The 26,799-nt window shown below is 25.5% G+C and overlaps 3 protein-coding genes across 4 annotated transcripts; 1 reads left to right on the top strand and 2 right to left on the bottom strand.

Moving 5' to 3' along the window:
* Positions 1-428: 428 nt before the first annotated feature.
* LOC112594399 lies at positions 429-11,448 on the bottom strand. Its single transcript, XM_025339160.1, has 13 exons — positions 11,320-11,448; positions 5,000-6,275; positions 4,756-4,928; positions 4,583-4,688; positions 4,050-4,519; positions 3,806-3,992; positions 2,914-3,137; positions 2,148-2,400; positions 1,780-2,091; positions 1,308-1,506; positions 1,126-1,236; positions 694-1,039; positions 429-630 (listed from the first exon to the last, which is right to left on the bottom strand). Exons 1-13 carry the CDS (start codon positions 11,380-11,382, stop codon positions 475-477), a joined length of 3,876 nt encoding a protein of 1,291 aa, XP_025194945.1. The 5' UTR covers positions 11,383-11,448; the 3' UTR covers positions 429-474.
* Positions 11,449-11,744: 296 nt separating this feature from the next.
* Positions 11,745-15,850, top strand: LOC112594494. 2 transcript variants are annotated; one of them, XM_025339299.1, is made up of 6 exons: positions 11,745-12,302; positions 12,846-13,199; positions 13,290-13,424; positions 14,475-14,575; positions 14,644-14,797; positions 14,860-15,850. In XM_025339299.1, the coding sequence occupies exons 2-6, from the start codon at positions 12,884-12,886 to the stop codon at positions 15,801-15,803; spliced, it is 1,650 nt and encodes a 549-aa protein (XP_025195084.1). In that variant the 5' UTR covers positions 11,745-12,302; positions 12,846-12,883; the 3' UTR covers positions 15,804-15,850. The 2 variants fall into 2 exon arrangements, with proteins under 2 accessions (XP_025195084.1, XP_025195085.1); XM_025339300.1 differs by lacking the exon at positions 11,745-12,302 and adding an exon at positions 12,361-12,505.
* Positions 15,851-16,481: 631 nt separating this feature from the next.
* On the bottom strand, positions 16,482-25,424 carry LOC112594493. Its single transcript, XM_025339298.1, has 9 exons — positions 24,422-25,424; positions 24,087-24,350; positions 23,830-24,017; positions 23,489-23,739; positions 23,161-23,424; positions 18,496-18,684; positions 18,360-18,401; positions 18,017-18,293; positions 16,482-17,001 (listed from the first exon to the last, which is right to left on the bottom strand). The coding sequence occupies exons 1-9, from the start codon at positions 24,670-24,672 to the stop codon at positions 16,787-16,789; spliced, it is 1,941 nt and encodes a 646-aa protein (XP_025195083.1). The 5' UTR covers positions 24,673-25,424; the 3' UTR covers positions 16,482-16,786.
* Positions 25,425-26,799: the final 1,375 nt, after the last annotated feature.

Here is a 26,799-nt window from a genome sequence, read left to right as displayed (position 1 = left end):
GTCATATATAATTGTAAATGTCATATTTATTTAATTGTTAGATTCAAAATATAAAATGATTGTCAAACAAAATACTTGTAATTATAATAATCATTGACCTGGTTTATCTGAATGAATATTTTTAAATTATGTTAATTATTTTTAGTTTTTGTTATCATCAAGTTTTTAAATAATGGAAAGGGAAAATAAACTGTTTAAATTAGTAAATACATTCATGAATTTGGACCATCACTTTACTCAAACTTCAAATATATGCCCAAAAATTAGTGAATAGTTAAAAATAATCTATTTATTTTTTGTAACAGTTGTTTTTATTTACAAAACATAAATGTACAAAGGTAACTATAATTTATCATGGAGAACACAAAAATACTTGCAAAAAATTCTTAAAATTAAAGTTTTAAAAATAAAATTATAACTCTAGTCAATTGAGGCATGAATTATAATTTCAAATTATTAGTCAAAGTCAATATTTTAAAGTTGAGGAAAGTCAAATAAATCAAATCCAGAGGTTCGTTGTCTTAATAGTATAATGGCATTAGTTATTTTCAATGCATGACCAAATGGAACTTTTAATATATTCATTATATCATCTTGATTTAACATTAGAAATGACTCGCCATCGATTTCCTATACAAAATAGTCACTTAAAACATTTATTAAATGGCAATAAACACAATAATATATCTATACTTGATCAATGAACCGATCAGATATACTGATTTCTTCATTGGTATTAGGACTTATTGAAGTATACGTTGCAACCACTTTTTTAACATATGAAGCCACTTCTTGAATAGACCATTTTCTTGCATCAGTAGTATTGAATAATGGTATACCTAGTTGAGCATTATGTCTGGTCCAATAATTGCGTTGTGGTTCCATAAAAACTGAGCCTAAATTATATCCCACAAGAGACAAACCAAGTGCCTTGCGCAACTTTTTGTCATTGCTACTTGGAATGTTATTATGAAATGAAGTTTTACTATCAGAATCACATTCTGGTTCAATATTATTTGTGTCTAACATAAGATTTAATCTAAAAAATTAAAACTATTTTTAATGAAATCAATTACAATTAAATCTATGACACTTATAACTTAAGAAGTATATAAGTTGTCTTACCTTCTTTCATTTATTTTTTCTTTGATCTTAAACAAATTTTTATTTTCTATATTCATTCTGTTTTTTTCTTTATTTTCATCATTATGATGTCTATTGTTTTTAGATTTTGAACTATAAAAGAATTATTTATTTAAATTGGTTAAATCAATACAAAATATTTAAAAATTAAAAATTAATACTACTTTTTCAATGTTGTAGATATTGAAACATTACTAGCTTTTAATCGATCAGACATCTTAGCCAACCCAGCTACAGCTGTTTTCCATGAATCCATTTCATATGGGCAATCTTTTAATTCAACATGATCGTTTTTCAATCTATTTGAAGAATTTCCATAACCTCTACAACCACGGATATTGCAATTCCAAAGTGTATTAGGTGCTTAAAATTTATATAAAAATAAATAAATAATGATACATGACATAGAAACATGGTTAGGTTATTTTAAATAAAAAAATAGCTATTATAATGTCAATACTAAAAATTACATAAAACTATTAATTAAATAAAGAGTCAATGGTCAAACTTAAACTTATTAATATGTTCACTTATTACATTAGTCATTTGTCTATAATTAATTAAAAATTACATAAGAGAGGAAACTAAATTTATTAACTTATTTATATTTAATATATATAATTGGTAAATTTATACCTGGAGGTAGTTCAATCGGATGGTTAGTCTTTGCTGACCATCCAACAGGATGAATATCTGGACTATCGTCTTCAACCCAGTATGCATAATTATCATCAAATCCATCATAAACAATTTTTAGTTCATCACCTCTGACATCTACTACCCTAGCAATTCTTAATAATTTTGGAACAACAAGATCAATAACCTCAATCATCATTTTATTAGAAAAGTCTCGTAATGGTCTGCGGACAAATGCATCTTCAGGTACAGGATTACTATTTGTTTCTTTTAAGTATACAGTCCAATTAAAGGGGTTTCTTCCTTTCATGTCTAAAAATTTTTAATATTTTAAAATAAATTAAGTTATGTTCAAAATTAAAACTAACCGTTATAACCACTTGGCGGAGACAAAATTCGACCATTGTTATCACACCACCATATTGGATGTATATTAGTTGATGTAATATCCGTCCAATAATCAAAATCATCTGACCATCCATCAAAATGAATACGAATACGATTACCCAAGGTATCAGCAATAGTGGCAACACATATTAATTGTTTTGGAAGTGTACGAGTTAATTTATCTAATGCTTCTAATTTATCTCCGATACGAAATTTATGTTGATTTTCATTATTCTATGCACAAAAAATACATAATATATTTTATAAATATAATTCAAACTGAGAAAATAATGAAAATTATACATAAGATTAATGTTATATTTATTAATTGTTTAATGATAAATAATTATTATAACTAAACACACAATAAAATAATATAATTTAATATCTTAATAAAATTTGCACAGTATATAAAAGTTTATGAACATAGAAGAAAAGTTATTTCTATTTAAACAATATTTCTCAAGTTCCAATAGTTCATTTCTATGAACAATGCCTCCAATCGATAGGAAAATAAGCACATAAAAAAAGAAGAGAATAAATGAAACTATAGGATTTTCTATGTGAAAATCAACTAAGTGAATTTTTTTATTTAAATAACTTATAAAAAAGATTGAATTTTAATTATGAATATAATTTCATTTTAAAATTTAAAACACCTATATTATCAGTCACCAAGTGGGTTAATTTGCAGGTTAAAGATCACTCATCTTTACTAGTATAAAATAGTAATTCACTGTCACTTACATTGATATTTATAGTAGAAAAAAAATTGCGTTTTGGAGCTGGTAAAGCCTGACACTCTCTAAGATAACTAATCCAATTAAATTCATTTCCATAATTATTTGGTGGTTGTAGAATCCGTGAATTCATTTTACACCACCCTGGATGAAATAAATTTGGACAATCTGCATTTACCCAAAAATCATAGTCATCTGGATAACCATCAAAATGTAATTTAATGCGATATCCTAAAATAAGTATAAACATACAAAACAAATAATAAAATCAAGTAAAATGTTATTACCAAATTAAGGATACAAGCATAGATGCAAATATAAAATAACTTGAGGAGGTTAGCTCCATAATTTATCAGTATATTTAATGTTTTCAACAGCATACAATGCACTCAATTCTATACTCTTTCTATGTTGTTTTATACAGTATTATTGGTAATTTCAATAACAAAATTAAAATTATATGTAATATTACACTAAAAAATTAACGTGTAATTAATAACTCTCAAAAAGTCTTTCAAAATTGTCTAATGTAGTAATAACTTTGTCAATCAATTTTACTACTTGTGAAGGGTAGCTTTCTCTCATGCAGACTGAAAAAATGAATAATATTGAAAATACTAAAAAAACCATTCAGAGATTTAGGGTAACTAACCATTGAAAAAAAACTATAAATATTGATACGTAATCATTAAAAAATTATTTTTTTGAAATCCAACAAAAAATTCATTTAGTATAGTATTGTATATAAAAAAATAATAGAATTATTAAAATATTTGAAGTCAAACCAGATATTTTTAATAGGTGTATTATTTTATAAAAAAGATGATAGAGCTTAACTATCCTCAATGTAACATTTTATTTACATCTACAATACCAAATTAAATTAAATTTATAATTACCACAAACTTCTGATACAGTCATTACACAGAATAATGCTTCATGTTTGGGATCAATACCTTCAAGTTTTTGTCCTACTACAAATAAGTTCTTCTCAGATGGAAAAGGTCTATCAAATAATTTTTTAGGAGCAGATTTCAATTGCATTTCAACCATATATTTTAATACATCTTTGTCTTCTATAAAAGGCTAAAATAAAATATAAGTTATTAATACAAAATAACATTGTTATTTATAAAAGTATACTTTAAGATCAAAATAGTCATCATCATCATCATCATCATCATCATCATCATCATCATCATCTTCATCATCATCATTATCTATTGCTTTTGGAGAATTAATTGGTAAAGATAATTCTGAAGGAGATTTATTTTCTTCTATTGATGGTTTATTAAAAAAATTTATCAATTGTTCATCAAAATCATCATTTTCTTTAACCGAATCCTCTGAACAAGAAGTTGTCAGCAATTGTTTCCTCTTATTTATTCTATTTTCTAATTTTGTTAATAAATGTTTTCTATTAACTGTAGATGTTTTTGATAAATTTGTAGTTTTATTGATAATATTTTTTTCATAAGTTAGTATTTTTTTCATATCTAAATTTTTACATGTTAAACTACAATATAAATCATCAATCAATTCAGGTTCATATACTAATGTATCACAATATTCATATTTGCAAGAAATAAACTGATCAGATGTATCGTCATTTTCTGAAAATAAAAATTTCAAATATGTATTTTTAAACAGTCTATAAAATCATATTTCTATTTTACCTTCATTGGAAGAATCGCTTAGATCACTTAAATTAATAATTTCTTCAGGCAATATTACTTTATTTTTATTCAAATTTTTTTCAACTGTTCTTTTTGTATTTAAATTCTAAAAAATAATAAAAATATGTATAAACAGAATTTCATTTAGCTTAAAAAATCATAAAAAATAATACCTTTGATGTTTCAGTTTTACTAGAATTTGATTCTAATATTTCATCACTAGATCCATTTGAATTATCACCACTATTTTTTAGCATTTCAAAGTGGTTCATTTTTGCTTTCGATTTGCATTGAGAGTTTGAAGATGGTGAATGAATTGTTTTATTATCATTTTTAGTAATTTTATCTGAATTTAAATAATCAAAAAGTAATTTACAAAAAAACGAAAATGGATTTAAAATAATAATTAATACTAACCATAGCTAGTAGAACTTAATGGTGGACTATCTGATGATAGATCAATAATCCCGGTTGTTGTAAGATTTTTTTTTTTACGATAAGCATTACCGTTTTTAACAAAAAACCTTACATTCTTTTCTATTAATTCTTTACTTGTAACAGTGTGAGGAATACACTTTTTAGTTTTACTTTCGACGGTTAAATCAATTGTTTTAGACATTTTACTCCAAGAAGACTTAACAGGTGTAGGTACTATTTTATGTTGAACATTTCTAGTTTCCTGATTATTGGCCAATTTATATGAATTTCCTAGACGAAAAAAATCACCAACTTTATGTCCATTTGGAGTAGGATTTGTTGCCTTTTTTTGTTTAGTATAATTAGTGGTTTGTTTGAATACACTTTTTAAATTAATAGGTACCTGTTCTTGATCTGGTACCATTTTATTTTTTTCACCAGTTTGTTGTTCTATCCGATCTATAAAGTTAGACTCTTCTTTTTTTTCACCACTTGATATAGCTGTCGATGATATAACTGTAAATTGTTTATTTTGTTCATTTGGTGTAACTACAATACTTGGTGCTTTTAATGTAGATGGTAAATTATAACTAGATTTCATCGATGGATTTTTTTTAGATGTACTATTGGTTATCATGTAGCTCATACCATTATGTGGAATTATTAAAACATTTGATTTTAAACTTTTTGAAGATGTAAGTTTGTAAAAACTATTATTCGACGACTCTGGTTTTAAATCTGTTGTAGTATTTTGCCTGTTAAATGAAGCTTCAGATGCTAATCTAATTCGATTAGATTTTACCGAAGGATTTAATTTGGCAAAAGAAGAGTCATTTTTTGGAATAAATAATTTCTTTACATTTAAAGAATCATTTACTTCTTGTTTTGTTATTGAGTTTATATTTTTAATAGTATTTTTATTTATTGAAACCAACTGCTCATATATTTCTGGGTCTGAATCATTTTCAGAATCATCTTGAAAATCATCACTTACAGTATATTTTTGCTCTAACAATTTAATTGAAGTAGGTACATTCAACTGTTTTCTCTCATCTACAATATCACTATTACTCATATCACCCACTGAATCATCGTCGTCTTCAATTATCATTAGTGATTCATTATCCACAGGATATTGAAAATTAGTTTCACTAGTATTATCATAACCACTATATAGCAATGAATCATGATCTTCGAATGAATCTACATCCATAATGGTTTCTATATTTTCATCAGATTTTTCCATGTTTTTTTCAGTAAGAATATCATATAAACCCTAAAAAAATGTTTTTAAATATTAAAATAATATTAATATAATATATTCTATTAACAAAAAATATTTAAGGTACAAAAATAATTCACTTATTTTATCAGAACCATAACAATTACAAAAAAATTAGTACCAACGTTATTTTTTTAAATTTTTATTTAGAATTAAATTAGTAACATATCATTTTAAAAATGATTAAATAAAATAGTTATTAAATATGTAGTAAATTTTAGGCTATCAATTTTCTTCTGCACTATCGATATATTACCCAACTTTTAATTGTTTTTCTAAGTTTCTAAACTACACTATATTTATACACCAAATAAATTGGATAGCTCAACCAATCAATTGTTATTAAGCTAAAAAAATGTTAAAACTGTACTGTAAAATTTTTTTTATACCTTCCAGGCTTCAGTCAAAGTAATTGACATTCTAACATACAAAATTATACATAATATATTGTATGTTTAAAAGTTATATATATTCTAATCCACTACATAAAATAAAACAAATATATATTTTAAAATTACTCAAAAAAAGCATGTATATAAAATTCAATGACTTCTAAATTTTAAATAAATAATATTTAGATATAAAGTTAACATTAGAGTATTTGTTTCAAGTTTTAACACCTAATATAAAAAATAGTTCTTAAATCTCGCCATATTGTTATTGCTCAATTTTCTAACTTGAACAAAACTTTATACACATTACTATCTACATCATCATCATAGTTACCTTTTCTCTTTATTTAAAGAGCTAAAATTGGAATAAATTTTCAAATGATTGACAGCTTTTTAAAAACATACAAATCCCCAGACATTTTAATAAACTTAAATATATTATAATTTCTTATATCAAACATTCATATTAATTAAACTAATTTTTACTTATATTGAATACTTGGTAAATTTTAAATTAAAGATAGTTAATAAAAAATTATTATCTCACTTTAAATGTACAAGCATAATTAATAATATTTCTAATATGCTAATACTAAAACATGTTACCATCACTTTAACCATGTAATTCAAAACATATTTTACAATATAAATTTTAAATAGCTAAATAGGTTTTTAACATTTTAAAACTACAAGATTATGATAAAAATATTACAAATTAAACAATAGTAGTTTAAAATAAAAATAAAATAATAAATTTTAAAATCAGTTAAAATATTAAAAATGCAAATTAAGTCACTAATGTAACATAAATATAATTAGATACTTAGGTAATTATAAATAAATATTATTTACATACTTGCCAAAAATGAATGATTTCATAATACATTTTAGTATGTATTTTGATTGAAATTCAAATATTAGATATAGGTAATAAGAAGAATAAATAATATTTATTGAATTAAACTATTTGTGAAGAAAAAAAAATTCTAAATTCTATTAAAAAATTAAAAAATTAAGAATGAATAAATGTTTATATATATATATATTTTTTTTTTTATTGCCTTATTATAAAATATACTATTATTATTAAATATAAGGTGTTCATTATATTTCAACTTACATGTAAACATGATAATTCATCAAGAAGTTTCCATGAACTTCAAGCACAATAAAAATAAAGAATTTTAAAATACAATATATTTCTCATTTTAAATTTGTTCTATAAAATAAATATGTAAAAATCGAAAATAAGAGCGAGTAAAGAAAGTTAAAAATGAATTTATTATGTATTAGTATCATTAATTATTTTAAAATTTTCATTTGAATATTTAGTGTTTACTAATATAACTAATAAAAATAAAGTCACTGGAAAATTCTATATACATTAACCATAGACGAAGACGAGTTGAATGATAAAAAATGTAATTTATTGGTATAGTTGTTGGTAACATGAGTGGTGCCGAGAGAACAAAATATCATGGAGTAAAGAACAATGATCATAGAATACTTTTTAAACTGATGCACATTACACAAGACGTGCACAAATGAGCACAACTGAACGATTTATCGAAATAACAACTATAAAGTACGAGTTACGACTAAGCTACGGCTACACATATTACAAACTAGTGTAAATAATAATATTTTCTTAACCATTAGTATTGATATAACTATGTCGATGATATATTAATAAATCATGCACAAGAGTATAGAAAGAATAATGGTTAGGAGGTACTCATTGTAAGTTGAATGCAAAAAAATTCAATTATTTTGTCATAATTAACTGCTTATAAAACAGTATTTATACTTCATATTATGCTATTCAATATTCATATATCTTGGTTATAATATTTGTTTGAGTCTTGAAATGAATGGGGATGAAAACGTGAAATAAAAATCGATTTTTACCTATGCCTCAGTGATAGGAATAGAAAAACAAGTATTATAGTATTATAATATGATTTAGAGAAACAAAGAAAACGCTAGGTACCCAACACAAAACTATATAATGTACATAAAAAAAATTAAGTGAGGAATTGTTAGCACTGATTAGATTCGACATAGTTTGGCTTATTGTGAATCCTTGGACAATCCTGGATGAGAGTCACTCAGACTTAGGAGTTAAAACTCGGTGAATGACTTACATTTATAGACTATCAAAAAAAAAAAATAAAAAAAAAAAGTAGGCACTAAATTCTCATAGATTTTGACCATAAAAAAGACACCACCCTAAACCCCCCACCCTACTTAACCCAACATTATTGTGAATCCAATGCAAGTAAACAATAAACATGTGCGTATGTTGTAATTTATATATTATCTATACCGAGGTAATTTAAGTTTTATTAAAACAAATGAAAAGTTATATGTACAATTGTACATAATATAGTAAAATAGGTAAATAATTGATTTGTTTATAATACTATACCAAAAATAATGACTTTAAAATGATATAATCTTATAACTTTATTATATATTGGTTGTATTGTATTCATATATTTTTTTTATTTTAGCAAATAATTAGTTTCTTCATAATACTACTAGAAATATTGATTTTAAATAGCATAATGCCATAACTACATTCATTGTACTGTCTTTATATTATATTATTAAATGTTTGTATATTTAAACCAGTAGAAATAATAAATACTATTTGAATTTTAAAATCAATGATATTTTATCTAATACATTTTCAGTTATTTTTATTTTAACAAAATCTATCTTATAAAATAAACAGATAGAATGAAAATAAAATTCATAATATACCTAATCGGTGATATAAATAGCTTACTTAAATTAATACCTGTTTAATTGTAGATTACAATCCTTGAATATAGTTAAAATAGAAAACTACTTAATAAATCAAAAAATTAAGTGTTAAATACTTATTGCTTTAAAAACCATACAATTTTAAAATTTAGAAACACACTTATTTGGAAATTTATTTTAATTAACAATAATTTAAATAGTAGAAAAATTGACGAATTAGTTTTAGTTTTGAACATGATCTATGTTTATTTTCAATTTAAATGATTAATCACATTTTTATCAAACATTCACAAAATATTAATATGCGCCGGCGCAGCATCGTTTACAATGAAACGCTCCTGTAGGCTGTAGTACTGTTAAAAAATAGGGGAAGAATTAAAAAATGGTTATTAATGTAGAGAAATCAAAAATGTTCATTAAGTATAAATACGGTATTATATTCATCAGTCCAGCGCCTAAAATTTTCAATTTTTCGTACTACATACTAAATTTTAATTAAAGAGTTATAACAAGTAATGTAAAATGAATAATAATAATAATATAGAAAAAAACATTGTTTGCAACACACTTTTGAATTTCGTAGCACACATTTCATTTTTTGTACTACACAAAGTATGTTGTACACTTAATTTTAAGGCCAAAAAAAAAAAAAAAAACACAACATAGAAAACAATCAACGTTATTTCAGATAGCGTTTTCTATTAATTGAGTATACATCACAAACGATTTTAAAAAACTAGCGTAATGAATCTATACATATGTAGTATATTTTTTATGGATACCATTATCCAATAAGAATAATAAGTGTCAACCAATAACTAAGTGCGTGCGCATGGGAGGTACGGGAGAGCATTAAGCAGTTGTTTTTTCAATGTGTTAAATTTATTCTTCGAATAAGGTATATAAATTGCTGAAAATAAAAAGTACTTTATCATTGCCTTTATACCTAGATTTATGATTGATATATTTATAACTTATCTTTAAATATACAATAATTATTGATCGAAAATAACAGAAAAATCTGACCTTTGTCAACATCCTATCATCTATAGCTGGGACGGTCAAACTTTTTTCGGCCAAGATCTACTAAAAATATACTTTACCTTTGAGGATCGACTTCGATAAAACATTTATTATTATTATTAAGTTACTATACCATCATAATTAATTTTCGTGTGCGTAGCCTAAAAATAAATTCTAGCACGATCGACTTTAAAGTCGTTTACCATCGACCGGTCGATCGCAATCGACTGTTTGGCCGCTCCTGATCTATAGATATGATGTCAAAAACCACAGCCGAACATTATTTTGGTATTTTACAATCCAAAGACTTCGATTCATGCTGAAATTTATAACCTATATTATACTTAAAAAGTACAACTAAAAATTCAAAATATAAAACTCTCTTCTCACATCTAAAACTAATGTAAAAAAATTAAAGGTTCAACTTTTTTACTGATAAACGATTGTTAAATATTAAATATTTAGTTTATTTAATTTAATTAAAAAGTGAATAAAACATGGTTAAATTTTTCAAAGAAAAATATCAACCGTTCAATTTAAATAACAGTTCGTTGTGGAAAATCACCAAAAGTATACTCTTTGTCAAAAAGTAAATTGTCCGTTTAATTATTAAATAGAGTATTAGCTATTTCAAATCTTTTTTGTTTATGAACATATTTCTACAAAAATGAATAATTAAATTAATAAATTATTTATTTTCAAGCAATTTTAATTTATTTATTAGACATTCTTTTTAATGAGATAATAATAATTATGACTTAACAATATTATAAGTAATAAAAACTTTATTATATACTAATACTTACATTTAATTATGTAAAAATAATAATTAAAAAATATCTATAGGTACCTACTTCAAACTGTAACAAAAGCACAAAATCAAAAAAACCACTAACGGTAGTACAGCTATACGGCATTTTAACTAGTTTAGCCTTGGTTGGAAATTAAACCACTAGAAAGCGTGTGAATATATTATTTCTCAATAATATTGAAAAAAATATTTTATGTAAAGAAAAATAAATAACGTGAACTTATAGATATAACTCGCCATGCTGGGATAAACACATAGTATTTATATCTGTATATGTGGACCGAGCAAAAAAAAAACAATTTCCAAAAAAAAAAAAAAAGCGACCAATCACAGGTGACCACCCTAACTGTGGTTGATTATCGAAGGAATCTACCTGCACTCATGTTCTCCAAAGCAGCTGAAGGAGCTGTACCACGGTATAAAGATAAGAAGTAGTTAATAGTCAAAATACACAATAATATTTAGTATTTACATTTTGTTTCGGCAATTATGCTCCTAGGACGTGTTATACAGTGTAGTGTGTACCGCATAGCGGATTTCCCGGTGACCAAATTGTGTGGGGATGTGTTCACTGATTTGCCAAACTGCCAAAGGAGCCTTGTGATAGGTCAAAACAACTTATTCTCCTGTGTTTTGTAGAATGTAGGTCTGTTTTTATTTATCGGTCGTTTTTCAGCGACATGTTGTCATCGATCAGCTGCTTAGGCTGCGCCTGTTAGCTTTGGTCTTGTCATACTAGTGTACTCGATTACCTATTGGCTAATGCTGTGTAGATATTAGGTTGTAGATTTATAATAGTTGTAATTTGTAATTATCGTATAATAATACCGTTCGATTTCTTTTTATATAATTTTCTTTTATTTTAAATCGGTAAGAGTCGATAGTATTTCGTTCCAGTTATGATGTGAAATGTGAACATCATCATTTGACAACGTTGATATAATAACGACAATCATTTTGGTGACGCTAACGATATCGCTACACCGTCGTAGGTACGAACTTGTCACCACGGTATAAACACAAAAGGTAGTAAATCTCTCTATTAATAATTTTAATATGATACTATGATTTTAATAATTATTATTATAAACAAATATTACTTTGTATATATTAATATTATCTCGGTGATTTGTATTGTCGCGTATAATTTCCGTCGAATCGTTCACGCGTTTTGTAAGACGTCGACGATTGTTGGCACGCTAAAACTTGCTATTGCAAATGATATATAGGTACGTGTAGAAATTGTAAAACTATGTGTTTAATATTTATTAATTAAATGGACTATGTGGTCTGATCCCAAAGTGAACATGGTTCTGTATTGTGTACTTTTGCAAAACTGGTGTTGGACTCTTGCAATAAAAAAAAATATAATGTTAATACTAATTGCACTTACATTAAATGCATCTTTGTCTGTGGGTTCTTACGTATTTGCAGATTATTCAGCATGTCAGAAAATGTACATATTTCAATATGCACAGTATAATAACAATATATTATTGTGTATTGTTTTCAAATTTCAAATTTTTTTTCATGACCTAGTATTAATTTGAATTTATTTTATGATTTCAGTTAATTACAACACATTATTTGCTTGACAATCAACAAAGATGGGTCAATTTATAAGTGCAAGTCGTAATAACAACAGCAATGATGAGCTTGTTAATACATTAATTAAGAGAGAATATATACACACAACTAATGTGGAACAAGCGTTCAGGTGTGTCGACCGTGGTTTATATTATACTAGTAGTAATAAAGAAAATGCCTATAGAGACACTGCTTGGCAATTGGATAAAGTTCATTTGTCTGCACCTAGTGTTTATGCTACTGTTTTAGAATGTTTGGATTTGCACAAAGGCCAAAAATTTTTAAACATTGGTTCTGGAGTAGGATACTTTAGTACTCTCGCCGGTCTTCTATTGGGTAAGCGTTATGTTAATATTTATTTATTGTAATACCAATTCATTTATATTCTAAGATGGAATTGTCAACATTTTTCCTTATTTTTTGTAGGTGTTAATGGTGTTAATCATGGAATTGAAATTCATAAGTCTCTAATAGATATTGCATATACAAAGTTGGAAGAATTTAAACGCGATGCTGCAGCAATTGATTATTTTGATTTTTGTGAACCTGTATTCATCGAAGGTAATTTATATTTTATTCATATTAATTAAAGAAGTACATACTTATAAATTAATTTAATCACACAAAAAAGGGTTTTATAAATTGTTTAAAAAATGGGTTATTACTAGTGTTGGCCAACGATATATTTTTAATTATTGACATCATTCTAATTTTTCCGATATCGGTATCGATTTGCCTATATTTATTATTACAAAACTACTCGTGGGGAGAGGGCACAGCCTACCGCTCATTCAGTTAATAATTTGTTTAAACCTCCATTGTTTTACTTCATGCCCTAGTTTATTATAATCATGTGGTAGTGGAATATTATGCATTAAACATGTATAATATTTAGGGGGTTTGTAGGTATTTTATGTAACAGTTTTGGAGGATAATGTGGAGTGTATGTTGCTCCCCCCCCCCCCCAAGAAAAATTACTGCTGACAACCTTGTATAATTATATGTATACTAATTCCTAAATAATATGGACTAACTTAAAAGTAAAAGTATGTATAATTAAAAATTTAAGTTTATAATATTATGTGGAAAATTAGGTATGGAAATAATAAAAATATGTATAGGTATTTCAGTTTACGAATTTTCTTCTTCCAGCAGTTTTTCCATCAATGTTTCTTTAAAATTTATAACAATTTGCCATAATTTATTATCTAGTAGATAAAAGTAATAAAAGTTTATATATAAATATAAATCTGTCAATTTTATTTGTATTTTGATATCGCAATATTTTTGATAATTATTTTTAAAAATCATATCGTTGGGTAATCTTTTTAAAATATTTATAATATTTGATATGTGTAATACAAATTTTGTAATAAAATAACTTAAATTCATTTTAATAAATGTGTGAGTTGTTTTTTTCTGTATAATAGTTATAGTTATCTATTTTTCTAATAGTGATACAAGAGACTGAACTAGTTTTTGCCAAAAAAAGCATATCTGTTCCTTTTTATTTTAATTCCACCATTTATTATTATTAATATATAAGTCAATATCAATTGTACTGTAGAAATTTAAAGTTAATTCGAATATTTAAAAAATATTATTATATAGGAAATGCTTGTGAGCTGTTGTCAGTAGGTTACTATGATCGAGTCTATTGTGGAGCTGGAGTACCACCAGCGGAATCTTCATTTATGAAGGCTCTTATCAAAGTATTGTTATTATTAAAAGGTAAAAATTTAACAATAAAATTAAATAACCTTTTTTTATCAATGTGTAGGTTGATGGTGTATTAGTTATGCCATTGGAAGGGTTCCTTGTGAAAATAATAAGAACAGGTGAATACTCATGGAAAACAATTGATGTTTTGGAAGTATCGTTTACAGATCTTGTTGTACCAGAAAAATGTAATGTTATGAATGTTGCAAAATTCCGTAAGTTAATATGATAATAAGTTTCAAATACATGAATTATAATTTAAGTTGTTTTTTTCTAGCTCCTGTTGAACCAATGAGTTTACTAGAGTTATGTAGATCAAATATTCGTGCATCCATACGAGATAGTTTGAAGGAAAGTTTTCCCGAACTGCAAATGCGCACTAAATGTAAGCCAAATAAAAGTTATGATCAAAAATTTTTCAATATTGATGATCCATCAGGTCAATTTGTCCGTGTACAATATGGTCCCACTGAAGGAGGAATAGTTAATTTAAGGAACATTGTAGATACGTTTGCTGGTTTAGATGAGGCTATATCAGATGTGGGTTCAACATCAGAGAATGAGGCTATATCAGATGTGAATTCATCAATATCAGAGACTGAGGCTTTATCAGATGTGAGTTTAACATCAGGAACTGAGGCTAATAGAGAAGATAATGATAATGATGGTGATTGTGATTATGACGATGATGATGATAACGACGATGATGCTAAAGAAAATAAAAGTAAACAATGTGATAAACGTTTACATAAGAAAACTGAATCAGATACTAAAAGGAAATCATCAGAAGCTGGATGTTCTGAAGAAAATAAAACATTGCCTGGAAAATCAGAAAACAGAAAAAAAATGAGAATGAACATATCTTCTACAGCCAAAAATCGCCAAAACAACCAATTGAACAATAGAAGAAATAGTGATTTATGGGTGGTTGAAGATTATGCGTCTAACAAATCATCATCCGATGATCGTTTAAGTTGGACATCGAATGAAGATAATGCAAATAATGTAAGAAATCGTAATTTTGATGTAAGCTCTTTGCTTGATGGTGATAACAGTCATGAAAGTGATTCTGATGGTGAAGCTGCTAGAGAATTGATATTATATCGCTTTCTCAGTGAACGCAAAGATAATGAGTTGAGCAAACTTTTAAAGGTTAAAATTGATCTGTTACCAGTACCGAATATGCTCAAGACGTTTCTCAATTATTATAAAAAAATGTAATAATTTGATGTTCGGTAGTTTATAAAACATTTTTTTTTTTATTATTTAATCATTCGATTATTTAGTTCTTATTTTTTTTTTTTTTTTGTATATAATATACATTTATTCTAGTTTAATTGTTTATTTTAAGAACTTTAATATGGTTTTTACATTATTAACTAATAGTTGTAAACATTTAAAATTTTGGATTTCTTCAAGTCTTTATTGTTTAAACAAAGCAACAACTATTTGAAGAATACAGAAAGAATGTCCAAACTAATTGAGACGTGTAAAAAAAGAAAACATTTATTTACATATTATATTGTTTTGTATTAAGATTTATTTGAAGTTTGATTATTATTATATTTTTTTTTTCTACAATTTTTGTTAAATAATTTGTTATTTTATTTACCTATAAAATAACCAGGATATTATAATTTATTACATACAAGTAAATGTCATTATGATCATTTTTATAAATTATAATCATTCAAAAGTGTTAAATGTTTATGTATGTAAGCATCAATTAAAGTTTTCAAGATGTTTTTTCAGTATATTTTATTTTAAATATTCATTATTTAGTTTTTTTTCTTAACTAGTGTTTTATAGCAGCCAACATTGTACTCTGAAAATGTAGTCACCTTTATGTTGTATAATGCATATTATAATTTTTTTAGAAATGAAATAAACTAGACATAATTCTCAGTTAGGATAAAATAAAACATTTATTACTTATAAATTATAGTTAGGATTGATGTAGGATATTGTTGTCATTTTCATGTGTTTAGTAGACACAGTAAAGCAACATTGATAGTAGAGGATAAAAAGTATGTGCTTGACAAACAGGGTTGAAGTACATTAATTAGAGTCCTATAACATTTTTCCACCAAAAAAGGTTTTGTTCACTAATAGCTAGGTATATATTTAAAATTTATAATTTAGGTTCTGTTTAAATAATGAGAAAAAACAAAATATATTAAAGTATTTGTAAAAAAAAAAAAAAATTAATACTTAGGAACAACGTGTGGACCTGTGAACTGTTTAACCTTGCAGTCAATGTTCAATGATTTACTTATAGTGTATGATAGATCATCGGGATAAAGTCGCGCCAAATCATCAATGGGTACAAAAGCGCACAACTCATGACTGTAATGTGTGAAAAATTTGCCAATGTTCTTGAAATTGTAATCGTATGGTTTCAGTTGTCTCTGCAATTTTTCTGTAACAACATTTTTGTGATAATTCAGAAACTATACTTAATATAAATGTATATAATTTATGTGTAATATCAACATAGCATCAAGTTAATACAACAAATAAATTTATTTAAAATGAAAGCGTAAAAGGGTTATTAAATAATTATTTGAATTTAATTTGGTCCATAACAAAGTTATTATTTAAAGTAGGTCAATAAAATTATTGAAATAATACAAAAAATAAATTTATCACATTAAAAATTATAATTTTCAGTAGCCTAACATAAAATTAAGTTTATAAATAATCTAGAAACTATTTTTTAGATTGTATTAGTAATATTCTAATGCTATAAAAATTTATAAAAAATCAATAGTTTCTGAATAATGAATATTAATTATCATTTGCAGTATATAATATGGTTAGGTTATATTCATAGACCTAATAATGTTTATGGATGAAATTTAATAATCTAACTAATATTAAGCACCATCCATAACATTTATCTACCTTTTTAGATGAACATTGTTATTCTCATAGCACATTTTTATCTTTCTGACTTAATTTCCTATGTGATTCCCCTCTTTTCTTATTCTTTATCAAATTGAATGTCTTTTTACACACTGTTATGTAGTCCAAAATATAAATAATTTTCCATATTTCTTTCTATCTCATAAATTATATAAGTAATTGAGCTTTTAATCGTATCATAAACCTTTTATTTGACAATAGCACCTAACCCAAATAAAAAAAAATCGGACCTAACATGTGAATATTGGTTTCAATAGCTTCATTATTTAAGTTTGTTTTTTATTAATGTAAAAAAAATCATACATGTATATTTTTATCATAGATGAAATGAACACATTTAATCTTAAATTATAGAGAAAATCGTATTTATTTATTTTATTGATAAACCCTTTTGGAAAATATTATCATGCAAATTTAAAATAAAAAAGAACATAAGAAGAAGAAAAACAAAAAAATTATTGATACTTAATAAAACCTTTTTAGCTAAATCAAAAACAATTCCAACATACCATATCTGCCTTCCCATATCGCCTTGATAACAGGGTTTTGATATTTAGCTGTACTGAAATAATGATCAGGTCTGATGAGCACATGGTATACAGTTGGATTTGGCAATGGGTTGTTACTGGGAACTCTTGTCCAGCCCACAACCACACCACGTTTAGTCACGATACTTGAACAGGAGCTATTACCCATAGCAATGGTATCAATCATCATGCCAATTGAATATTTTGGATCATGAATCTCTCCACGTTTTTTAGGTACTGCGGGGAAAATTTCTTCCCACTAATCATTAAAAAAATTCTATGTTAAATATTTTAATTATCAATTACAAAAAGTTTTATCACTTACATCTGTGTACATAATGTTCTTCTCATCTGCATGGTTAGGAGCCTGAAAATAGTAAAATTATGTTGAGAAATAAAAATTCCTGAACTATCTGATATCTATGGCATAAATGTAATATATTTCAAAATAGAATACTTACATAGGGATTAGATGGATTTCTGAGCAAAGGACATCGACAATAGTCATAATACTGATGGAATTTTTGACATTTAAATTCAACTTCAGAATCATCAGGTTTTAAAAGTTTTTGGAAATCCAATACATATTTATACGTAGCCATATTTTCAATAGTAAGTTGCTCCACAGTTTTGCTAAATGTCCAAAACAACTAAAAAGTACAAGAAAAAAACCTAATATAAATTGTATTCATTGTTTTTGTAATACTTATATAATTAATTTTTATTTTTTATTATATTACTGGAAAATTTAATAGTTAGGTGGACAATTAGAAATAGTTATTTTGTGTATTTTACTAAAATTATTCAGATTCAATTTGATGATATAATTTTAAATCATGTACATCTTATAACTGAATTTAAAATTATATTTATCGAATTCAAGGCAAAATAAATAGATTTACAAGAATATTTACGAACATATTTATGTTTGTTAAAATAATTTTGTTCTTGAAGTTTTTAAAGAAAATATAAGTTTAGTTTTGAATAAATGGATTTTTTTCATTACATTAAAATATTTGAGAAACTAAAATTTAAATATTTAAAAATGCATGGTACATATAAATTTAACTAATTCTTCTTATTTTTAATTACTTAATTTATTATTCAAACTGATGTCTATCTAAGTAACATAAAACCTTATATAAACAATACCTACATTTGTAAAATAAATTCTGATACATCCAAAATAGTATTTACTCAAGATAATACCATTAAGATATTCATAGAAGCAATTTCAGTTTTTAACTTAAATGAGCTTTATACATTTAAATAAAACAGAATTGTGAGGGGGGATTTTAACCTCCATACCCACTGTTTAAATACAAAAAAAAATATATTAATTAGTGTAATGTTATTTAACATAATATTTTTTCTCACCCATTTTCCTAAATTTAATACACAATTAAAAATTATAATATATCTAGTACTAAAATGAAAAATATATTAATAAAACAACATATATGTATTTATATATATTTTATAATTGTGACTATTGATTTGAAATTGCAAATTTATCAAGATTAATTCGTTGGACAATTTATTCATTCAATAAATCTTGATTAGAATAAATTGTTAATAAAATAGTAAATCTATCTAAATTCAGGGAAGTTCGAAACCAATTTTTAATTTTTCCTTATAGCTGAAAATGACCATTTACATGTCGTAAGATTAATATTGGTGAGAAAATATTATAAATTATAAAAAAAATTGTATAATATTACAAAATTAAAAGTTACAAGTTCTTATAATTGCAGGCTATGTTATAATTTATAAATAAATTATTAAATTCATAAACTAATAATAAATAGTATTATGACTTATGAATTATGATTAACAAAATTAGAAATTAAAATATAAGTATTTAACATAATGACTTGGGCTGTTATAAAATTAAAATCAGTACTAAAAATATACTATTATTAAAGTTATGGCTAAATTAAAGTCAAACTATACTACGTTATGTGTGTGGGTCTACTATAGAAAACACATGAAAAATGAACTGTTGTTTAAACTTTAAAAACTTATTTTTTTAAACAACGTTGACTATACATAGATTAGATAATTTGATACTTCAATTAAAATACATATGTTTAGAGGAACTAAGCTCATTTAACCCTTTTCCAAAAGTGCCTATAAACATATTATTTAAGCACTCGATATATAAAATACATTAAAATCCTAATTGTAATTTTTTTTTATAAATGAGAAATGTGACCATCAGTTATCATGAATAATTACATATTTAGTTGCATAGCAATCAATTAACACAGCTAGATTTTCCAATAAGATGCATATAGTACAAGAACATTTTTATTATGTGAGTAAAAAACTAAAATAATAGTAAAATATAAAAAAATAATTAAATGTAATACACTGACTAAAAATTAAAATCTAGGTAACTATCTGTACAAATATCATTAGGTAGGAAATATAATAAAAAAATAAATCTTTTATCAAGCATGAGAATATATTTTCAACTGAGTAAAAAAGAATTCATAGCTAAACGAATCTTAGTAAATTTTTGGTAGGGCAAAATTATTATTTTTAAACATAGTGAAATACGAATTTAAAGTTTTTATTCCTCAAACAATGTTCTAACAATAAATATATGTATGTAAAATATATCAAATTAGAAGATATTATTCATATTAGATTTTATATAACTTTAAGTACACTCTTATACAATATATATATATTCTAATGATTAATTAAAAATTACATAAATCACATACAGAAAAATAATATTCAAGCAATATGCTTTTAAAAATCATAAATATATTATAATTAAAGCGCGGATTTTTATGCACTTAAAAGTATCGAAATATGCCATATAATATGCAGTAAAAATCATGAAAATATGCAGTCAAAATTATGAAAATATGCAAGAATTTTTTATTTATTTAAAATTTACAATAAAACTTATAATAATTAATTACTTAAATACTTAATAATAAAAAATTTAGGGAATTTTCTAAACTTAATTTATTTTTAAAATTGTATTTATTATTAAAATGAATAATCATATGCATTTCAAGTTTTTCTTCTGTGAAGCTGTATCGTTTATCGGTTTACATATTTTTAAAGATTGAGAACGAACGTTCGACGTCAACCGAAGTTATTGGGGCATATTTGAAGCAGCTTAGTATTATCGGATCTTGATAAAGTTCTTTGAGCTGAACGTTTTCGCTTAATAACACTGAATTAATTTTTCGTAGAATTTTCAGACCTTCATTTTTATTGGAAAGCTCGTTTAATTTTGTTGTAAGTGTTACACCTTTCGATCCAGAAATAGAATGCATTTTTTCTTTCGTTTCGTCAATTATTGAAAAGCTTAGATGTAAAGTTATATTTCGAGTTTTCAGTTTTTTTTATGACTATCACTAAAAATGCCAAATGAGTAGATATAAATGTTAAATCATTCTACTTGTCAAAATATTATCTTATACACTTTTTTAAATTTTTTTAAATTTTTGCTTCAATATGCAATAAATTTTGAATTTTGCCAAAATATGCAAAAATATGCAATAACCTTTAAATATGCAGAAATATGCAAAAAAAGATTTCACCATTAGCTTCAAATTATGATGATTCGTGGAGATAACTGACAAAAATCCAAAAATATTAAAAGGAAAAAAATATGCAATTGCATAGAAATCCGCGCTCTAATTATAATACACTATAAATTAAAGCTTAAAAGTATTCTTTTCACCCAATATAAAATATCTCCGTATAGGTAAATAAACTCCATATTAACAGTTATTGATTACAAAAAAACAGTTAATTTTATTATTCAATAAATAATAATATTGTATTATATTATTATTTATCATTCCGTTTGTTATAAAATAATATTAAAATAATTTTAATTTTTAATTGGAAACAAAAAAAATTAAAATGTATAAAATTAGACAGTGTAATCAGTATCAATTGACACTGTGTAGAGCGAGTTATGAATATGTTAAAATATGATAATAGTGGCACTATTTTATTTTGATATTAACAACAAACATAAGTAAATAGTTGTTTAAAAAATGCATGGTAAAAATAAATTTGTGTATAATGCATATCATAATATATCAAAAATATGGAAGCTAATTCAAGCACTGTGCTGATGAGAAAAGTATTGTTCATCCAACCCTAAGATATTTTATTACTATTAATAATAATCATGGAAGTTTATAGTAATAACCTTATACATCGATTTGATATATTTATTTATCTATATTATTTAAAACAATTACATTAATGGATAGTTTAAGTACTGATAACAGTATAACTACAATTGAAGGGTAAATTATTGCATATAATTATAAAATTGCTCCAGAAATTCAAATATAAAAAAGCAAGAATAGGTCATTATTTTTCAAATTTGAATTTTTAATTGAAATAAAATATATCATTTTTAATGAACTTTTTATATTTAACTCAAATGTTACAAATATGATTTTGCTCAAACTATTTGAGTTTTTGAGAAGTTCTAATTCAAAAATTACATTTTTTTTCTAATTTTGAATAGTTTGTATTTTTTAGTTTAAGAATCCATCTTTACTTAAATGTTAAAGCAAGCTGCCACAGTTATAAAAAAAAAAAAACTCTAATTGAAATAAATGGTATCTATATTTAATTCAAGTTCAGAATAATACTTGGGAGTAATAATTTTTCACAAGGTAACACTCGTTTGTTATCCCCCCCCCCACTGAGTCATACTGTCTGTACACCTGACGTACAGTAGTTCAGCACCCTTGTGCACAAGTTGGTCACCTAAACTTGAATAAATTAAAGATCAATTGAAAATTGTCTTTAGGCTTAATGAATTATTAGTTACTATCTTAAAAAATACTTACCCAGGAGATTGAGAATAAAAAAAAAAATATAATAATATGCAAAACTTAATATCTTAATATCATAATTATAATATATATAAATTAGAAACAATTTTATGTATACGTGTAAACAATTCAAATTGTACTAAAGCAATTTATTTATACAATGAATATTTACAAATATTTACAATTAAGGCATTTAACTCAATTAAAAAATAGAATATTAATTATTATAACTTATAACAAGTTTGAGTATAAAGTTTTTGAGTTTTAATATATTTTTTATATTACAAATCTACTTACATCAAGTATAGAATTTCCATTATAATGTTCTGGTAATTTTCCTGAGACTGGACAAACTGTAGCTTTACGCATGACACCACCGCCAGCAATATCTACCAAGTAGCATGTAGGATTTTTACGTTTATTTCCGGGCCATGAAGATGTCCACGATACAAAATTATGAACAGAAGTTGCTGTTAAACGGACCTTTACTCCTAATCGTCTAGCAACTGATTCAAATATCACACATAACAAAAATACAGAACCTTTTCTTCGATCAATAACCTAGGTTAAATTCATTGAACCAATATTAATTATGAATAATGAAATTATTGAGATGAAAATATACCTGCTGCAACAAAAAGCAATTTAAGTCATGGTTACAATAACAAACCAGTTGATCTTCAGAAAATATGATTTGTCTTATATTATCAAGTATAAACATTGTGCTGGTTTCATCAAATAAATCATGATCAAGATTAAATTTTCCACGTTCAACCAATTGTTTCGAATAGTCTTTATGGTCGAATAGAGGATGAGCTGCGTTAGCTGAACGAATGCGATTACACACATCAATAGCTATGTTGTTCAAACTTTTGTCTGTGAAAAATATAAGTAATACAAATATAATACAATTATAATCATTTATCACAAATTGCTTATAATTATTTTTTTTTTTAGTGTACTTACTTATATCACGATAAGGTATATTGATAGTAGGACACCACCAACGTCCAAGTAGGTAAAATCCTCGTTCAACAATTTGTTCTGCTGATGGTAGACTTAAGAAATGTCTTAACTTGTAACCAAAATAGACTTGGCAAGAATAAATGAGAAATTGATGTGCCATGTACAATAGATCATAATTTTCATTACGACTGAAAGTGATAAAAATAAATGCTGATTAGTCAAATATTTTTTTACTTTTCTCTGAACCACAAAAATACCATTCGTTAGCCTGAAGTTGTTTATAATAAGCCGCAATGGCTGATAGAACATAATATCTATGCCCTTCATTTTCCGAGTTCAAGTATTGACTAAACGGATACATATGATATGGAACAGTTTTAAACTTCATGTATCGGCATGGCATTTGTACAATTTCAGCAGGTACAGTTTTATCCAAACTCATACGTAATATGATTTCTTCCTTCCAAGTATGATGTTCATCAATAACAACTTCATACTCCTCATTGTCTAATGGACCATATCTAACATATTAAATAAAATATTCATTATTAGTGGGTAAAAAAAAGAACAACGCACAACTAGATATATATACTTTTGTATGAATTTAGATTTCCAGAGGCAAGAGTTTCGTTCATGGAACAAGCAGGTACTGAGTTTGGAATGCGAAACAGCTAAGTTGAAAACGTCAATCAATTTCAACGAGTCCCAACAACAAATGTACTCAATCAATTCGGTCGGCAAGTCCAGTATTGTGGTTGTAACGGTTTCGACTGACGAGTAGGCAGCGGCGACGACGTTTTCGTCCTCGGGTTCGTGTAATCGTTTCAGAGGGTTGGTCGTCATCGTACCGGATTTTGATCTTCAAATTCCCATTCAGATGGCTCGCGCAACTACAAGTTACAACACTAATGCCGTCCGAGACGATCAATAGTGTATATTCCAATGGTCTGCCCTATTGACCGAAGTCTACTAGGTTTGTCCGTGAGAAACGTTCCACAGTCCAAAATCAAAATCCAGTGATTGTAGTGAACCACACTGCTGCAGCACTAGCGTCGTTTTGAATAGTTTTGATTAACCCCGAGCGGCGGCCATCGCAGTGCCAATGTGATGATGATATGTCGTTAGTGCGTCGTCGCAGACGCCGCCCTCGGTCACGAACGACGCGCACTCACGAGTCACGAATTAACGATTCACACACGAAAATAATAATAATAATAAAAACAAGCAAGTTCCTGCCAAATTGTAAATAAACAGACGTCGTGGTGATTGCCGGTTCGGTTATAATACACTACGAAACGTTGAACGACAAATGCAAATAACGCTCAAACGACATAGGCAAGTTACAACTTGCGGATTACAACCTTTAAGTCCACGACAGATATATTGCTCGAAACAGTTAATAACGGAAATACGGAAATTTAATGCCACAGAATACGATTTCACAGTGTGTCAGTGTGATGTATATTATGTTATAATAATATGCTAAAGTATTATTTGTATTTTGTATATTTTGTAAGCTGCTGGATATCCAGTTGTATATAGAAGTTTATTTTATTTTTTATACGTCTGCACTCTGTTGACTTCCTTGAGAAGAAAATTTAATAAAAAAAAAAAATGTAATCAGTGATAACATTGAGCAATTGCGTCACAGCCATAGATAATAAATTTGTTATTTGTGTGTCTGTCGTATAGCCACAGTAAGATAATAATATTCTTTTATTTTTATTTTATATTAGGTATATTTATGTTTTTAATTTCGCAACTGCACTGCAATTAATATACGTAGTTCAATAGCACGCCTACAAAATTTGAACAAAAAATTCCTGATAAAAAAATTATGACATCAATAATATTTCACGAAGATTACGATAATAGATTTAAAATTATTATAAGGCCAATGATGATTTAAAAGTAATTAATATTAATAGGTACATCAACATTTTATTTTAGTAATAATATTATAACTTTATTGGTACACCTGTTCAGATTATAAAATGACCGTCACAATTTTGAAAATTTTTGAATTTTCTAACCAAAAATAATTATTAGCTTTTTGTAAAACGCGAACATTTTTAAGTTATTGAAATTAAAAATGTATTTATGATGTATAATTGCGTTGGCTGTACTTTGTTTTTATGGCGTAAGTTATTGATCTCAGATTTATCATTTATTTGCATATTGTTAATTATGATTAACATTAGCTATGGCTAATGTTAGTTTTGAACTTAAAATGTGTTATACTGCAAAGTCCAGTTATAATTAGTACAAGAGTAATTATAGACACTATGTAGTTAATATAATTATAATTTCTTATCTCCGTGGTCTGTTTGTATTTCGTATTCGTCATCATTATGTTGACTTAGTAATTTAAATTTCATTATTTGTTTACTAATTTTTTTTTTAACACGGGATAATGCATTGACGAATAACATAAATGTATATCTCTGTCAAATGTATTAATATTTTAATTTTTTTATAATGATATTTAAACTTTAAACAGCATAAAACCTTAATAACCAGTACATTTGCAGTATTATGTTAACATATAATAAATAAAATGGCAATTTGATCACGATATAAATATAACAAAAAAAATACAGCCTTAAAATGTCAGTAGCACTATATTAGAACATAATATACTTATTTCGAGTTCGAATCAAATACCCATATCATGCCCAGCCATTAAAAATCATAATGTATTAATGCATTTTCCGAGAAAAAATCGGTATAATTTTTTTTTATAGTTATATTTATCAGTTTTCTTGTTTTCGTTTATTTGTTGAAAAAATTTATTTACACAAAAATTGTGACATTCAATAGGATCTTGCTTGAGGGTCGTCATTTATTACAACCAATACAGTTCAATGTTAAAATTATAATGTAAAATATGTATATAATGATAATAATATTAAATAAGTTATATAATTTAACTTGTACAATTTATTACATTCAATAACATATTATAATAGT

This window comes from Melanaphis sacchari, unplaced genomic scaffold (genome assembly GCF_002803265.2).
Source record: "Melanaphis sacchari strain LSU unplaced genomic scaffold, SCAv2.0 Contig22_pilon_pilon, whole genome shotgun sequence".
Taxonomy (NCBI): Eukaryota; Metazoa; Arthropoda; class Insecta; order Hemiptera; family Aphididae; genus Melanaphis; species Melanaphis sacchari.
This window is presented reverse-complemented; position numbering and strand designations above follow the sequence as displayed.

Bases quoted from the DNA above. Each gene is read 5' to 3' on its own strand.
- LOC112594399 (XM_025339160.1), bottom strand. From the start codon at position 11,382: ATGCCGTATAGCTGTACTACCGTTAGTGGTTTTTTTGATTTTGTGCTT. The intron at 4,520-4,582 runs GTAAAATAGAAA...TTTTATTTTCAG, and splicing joins AAGCGATTCTTCCAATGAAG to AAAATGACGATACATCTGAT. The intron at 3,138-3,805 runs GTAATTATAAAT...TACTTATTTTAG, and splicing joins GACTGTATCAGAAGTTTGTG to GATATCGCATTAAATTACAT.
- LOC112594494 (XM_025339299.1), top strand. From the start codon at position 12,884: ATGGGTCAATTTATAAGTGCAAGTCGTAATAACAACAGCAATGATGAG. The intron at 13,200-13,289 runs GTAAGCGTTATG...TATTTTTTGTAG, and splicing joins TCTCGCCGGTCTTCTATTGG to GTGTTAATGGTGTTAATCAT. The intron at 14,576-14,643 runs GTATTGTTATTA...ATCAATGTGTAG, and splicing joins TTATGAAGGCTCTTATCAAA to GTTGATGGTGTATTAGTTAT.
- LOC112594493 (XM_025339298.1), bottom strand. From the start codon at position 24,672: ATGACGACCAACCCTCTGAAACGATTACACGAACCCGAGGACGAAAAC. The intron at 23,740-23,829 runs GTAAGTACACTA...TATTTTTCACAG, and splicing joins TATACCTTATCGTGATATAA to ACAAAAGTTTGAACAACATA. The intron at 17,002-18,016 runs GTATGTTGGAAT...ATGTTGTTACAG, and splicing joins GATATGGGAAGGCAGATATG to AAAAATTGCAGAGACAACTG.